Genomic DNA, 4,055 nt, shown 5'->3' on the forward strand with positions numbered 1-4,055 from the left:
AGTTATTTTTTACTTCTTTTTAAAAAGTGTATTTTTATGTTATTTTTTTAAAAATGTAGGACATACGTTGATGCATCTTTGATCTCTCAAAAGAACCCACAACTCTCCAAAAACTGGCTTAAACACTATGAAGACCAAACATCCCACATCTGCAGGCCACATCTGGCCATACATTTCCAACCTCCACCTTAAACCTTAACCACACGAGGATTCTCACCAATCAAAATGCCTGCTCTTTTTGCAGAAATGGGCGTCTCTTAGGGGTTTGTGCCAGTGTGGACAACTGCCGATTGTTTGTCGGGGGAATTCCAAAAGCCAAAAAAAGAGAAGAAATCTTAACAGAAATGAGAAAGGTCACTGAAGGAGTTGTTGACGTCATTGTCTACCCTAGCGCTGCAGATAAAACCAAAAACCGGGGCTTTGCCTTTGTGGAGTATGAGAGTCATCGGGCAGCTGCCATGGCCAGGAGGAAACTGCTACCAGGTTAGCAACCCCCTCCACAAAGATGACACTTCTCATTGTAGTCTGGCTGCCTCAGGCTGCTGTGCTCTGAGCAAAGAACACAGCCACTTGTTGCTGTTTTTTTCTTTTTTATTCGCTCTGTGTCCTTGATTATGTTATACAGTATTTTAAACTCCATCCCTTTTAACTATCCCACACTTGGTTCAGTTCCCTGAAGTTTTCACAGACTGGGTTTTGAAAAATAGTCATTCTGTGCATTGAGTCTAATTTACATGCACTGGAGAAATCCAGAGCTTAAAGAGAAAGCAATCCTATAATGCATACATAAAATGAAGAATCTCCTTAAAATTAAATATATCAATCACAATTATTTTTGTACATAGATTTTGTTATCAGGCTTATTAGAAATTACAATGTAGAAATAATAAACCCCAAGTGATAAAGCAATCCTATAATGCATACATAAAATGAAGAATCTCCTTAAAATTAAATATATCAATCACAATTATTTTTGTATATAGATTTTGTTATCAGGCTTATTAGAAATTACAATGTAGAAATAATAAACCCCAAGTGATACATTATCCCAATGACAATTAAGTTATATATGCTTTTATTACGACTCCCTAGTGTCTAATGATTTCTATCTAATTTGAAGGAAGAGAAATAAAAATTCTCCTCAAAAAGGCACCTTCCTACAACCACAGGGTAGGTCTCATTTGGGCAATAACCATCAATTCCTGAGTTTAGAAGACTCCACCAAGACACTGCGTTGGTCAGATCAACTCAGGAAAAATTGTTTTAAAGTCCTTCACTCATTCTAAAATATTCACTAAAACTTATACAAAGTCAGGTATAAAAATGAATTACTATTAAGAGGATTTCTTAATGACAGACTGGACACATTGGACTCAACTTGTCTCCTGAAAATTATGGGAGAGCCACCAGATTTAAAAACCAAACCAAACAAAAACTTCTAGATTTATCTTACCCTTGTACACATTCTTAAAAACAAAACAAATAGTAGGATTAGCCCTCGAGAAATTTTCAAAATTGCAAAATAGCTTCTGAGCTTGGGGAAGATTTTTTAATAATATTTTCATGAAATGAATCCTATTTTCTTAAGGTGAAAAATATTTGAGATAGCTCCAAAAATTGCTGTTAGAGAGGTGGACATATGTAATGTTGAAGCTTTCAGTCACCACTTCTTCAGGCTTCACTAACCAATGGTCAGGCCATCTGCATCACAGCCCATGGACACTAGAACTCCTCAAGGTGCATACCTCGTCTTTGGGTGATTTGGACTTAGTACTTTGCTGCCTTCTTCAATTCTTCTCTCTTCTTCAACACCAACAATTCTGCCATTGAAAAGTCCCTTGCAACCATCCTGTTCCCAGGTCATTGTCATCTAAACACATGTATTCTCAACCTTAGATTATTTTGTCTTGTCTCATTATTATTCTCCCAGCTCTGATCTCTCTGATGAACCCCACCCTCTGCCTATTCATCCTGAACATTACCACAAGACTAATGTTGCCAAAACACGCTATCATCTTTTCAACAAGTTCTTGCAAATAGGAGGAATTCAATCTCTATCTAATAATAGGCTGAATGGTGTCACTCACTCACCAGTTCAGAAATATCCAACTCCTTGCTGCATGTGAGATAATGTCTAATCTCTGAGTCTGATACTCAAGGCCTTCCATTCATGTCTCTAGTCCTTTATGTCCATATTTGTGACCTCTTTTCTCCAATTAAAACCCTCCTTTCTGTTGGTACAGACTTCTCAGTGTCATAGATGTCACCATGCTCATTTCTGTCTCCTTCATTCCTAATGCTGTATTCTCTACTAGAAGCACCTGTCCTTCCTTCACTCATGGCGTTTGCACCCGCTCAGCAAACACCTCCGTGAAAACCTCACTGCCATTATTTCAGCTTGCATTTATCACTTTCCTCCCTCCATCCAGGCAGCCATTCATTATCTGTAAAAGCAGATATGTAAAAGCATCATTTAGGAGGTGGGGGAGGATGTCTGTGAAAGAGAGTTCAGAATGAATGAGACAGTTTTCATTGCTCAGACAGTCAGTGCTCCTAGAGAGTCTGAACCTCCTGAAAGCTTCCCCATCTCTCCAAAGAAAACACTGTATCGACCCACCAAAAGACCCTCTGTCTTTACAAAAGTGGAGGGGAATAGACCAGGTAGAGCTGAGCCGCTGAGCTTCAGAAATTCTCAAGCACTGTGTTATGCTTCCATCCAAGGCCCTGAGTCTTCTTCATGGATTCCCCGTCCATGATCCAGCAATAGAGAGGTTACCTTTCTCTTCCAGTTCTCTACCTATATTCATCATGATCCAAAGCCAACTCTCTTACCTATGGCCCTTTGAGCTGGCCTCAGTTGGGTTTCACCCAGCTGGATTTTATTCGGACTGCCTCCTCAGCAAACTAACAAGATGAGGCACAGTGATGAATGAGCCGGCCAGAGCAAACTGTTCCACCTCTAACAAGACCTCCCAACAAAATCTATTACTCATTTGGATCACTCTTCCTATCACTCCACTGTAGTCTAAACAACGCAATGGATTTCAGTAATGGGCAACCCTCTAGAGAGTCTAGTTTTAAAAAGTAAGATCTTTTAAAAGAATGATAACCAAGGGCCATAAGAAGCTTTTCCTTCTTAAATGATCCAGACTGGGAAACAGACAGAAAACTGTTGTCATGTAATTGCTCTCCAGCTACCCACCTCTTCTCTTAGCAGCAATTCTTCTTGACAAATCCTGTCTTTGTTGAGCTGTGTGGAGCAGTTTTTGCATCCAACTCAGAGACTATCAAGGCATTCTAAGGATGCTCTGCAAAACCGCTGTAGCAGTGATTGCCAGCTTCAGGCTGCACCAGAATCACCTGGAGGGCTTGTTAGTACACAGATTGCCGGGCCCACCACCAGCGTTCCTGAATTGGTAGGTCTGGTATGGGAGCAAGTAACTTGCATTTACAAGTTCCCAGGATGCCAGTGCTCCCAAGACCACAAGTTTGAGAGCTTGTGATCTAAATCAGTGATTGTTCGTTCTGGGCTGCATGTTAAAATTACTTGAGAATATTTTATTTATTTAGTTAGTTAGTTATTTTTTTAAACTCTATATTGTTTTGCAAATAAAATATTATAAAATGCATAGATTTTTAAAGGAATAGTTATGAACATTTAAAATTTCCTATAATTGTTATAGTTATTTGTCAGTCAAATTCAACTCAAGTTTAACTTTTAAATGTAATCTCTTACGCTGAATTTTTTTTATTTTAAAATTTAATTGCACATATTTGTGGGGTACAATATATTGTTTCACTACATGCGTATATTGTACAATGACTCACTTAGGGTAGATAGCATATCCATCCCCTGAGCATTTATCATTTCTTTGTAATGCTTATGGTCAAGATCTTGTTTTCTAGCTATTTAGAAATATATGATATAGTTATGCTGAATATGTTTAAGAAACCATTTTAAAGTTATGAAAAAAAATAATTGGATTTCTCAATGCCAGTAACAAATATTTCCAGTTGAATTTTTCAAAGATAATATTTACAATAGTATACAAAAT

The 4,055-nt window shown here is 38.0% G+C and overlaps 1 protein-coding gene across 1 annotated transcript in view; it reads left to right on the forward strand.

Moving 5' to 3' along the window:
- The window catches only part of A1CF (APOBEC1 complementation factor), a 90,960-nt gene that overhangs the window by 57,627 nt on the left and 29,278 nt on the right, over positions 1 to 4,055 (forward strand). Inside the window, exon 5 of the mRNA XM_008576260.1 lies at positions 245 to 483. Coding sequence (XP_008574482.1) covers positions 245 to 483 — 239 coding nt within the window. The remainder of the gene's footprint in view (positions 1 to 244; positions 484 to 4,055) is intronic.

The sequence above is a fragment of the Galeopterus variegatus genome, unplaced genomic scaffold, assembly GCF_000696425.1.
Source record: "Galeopterus variegatus unplaced genomic scaffold, G_variegatus-3.0.2 Scaffold1319, whole genome shotgun sequence".
Taxonomy (NCBI): domain Eukaryota; kingdom Metazoa; phylum Chordata; class Mammalia; order Dermoptera; family Cynocephalidae; genus Galeopterus; species Galeopterus variegatus.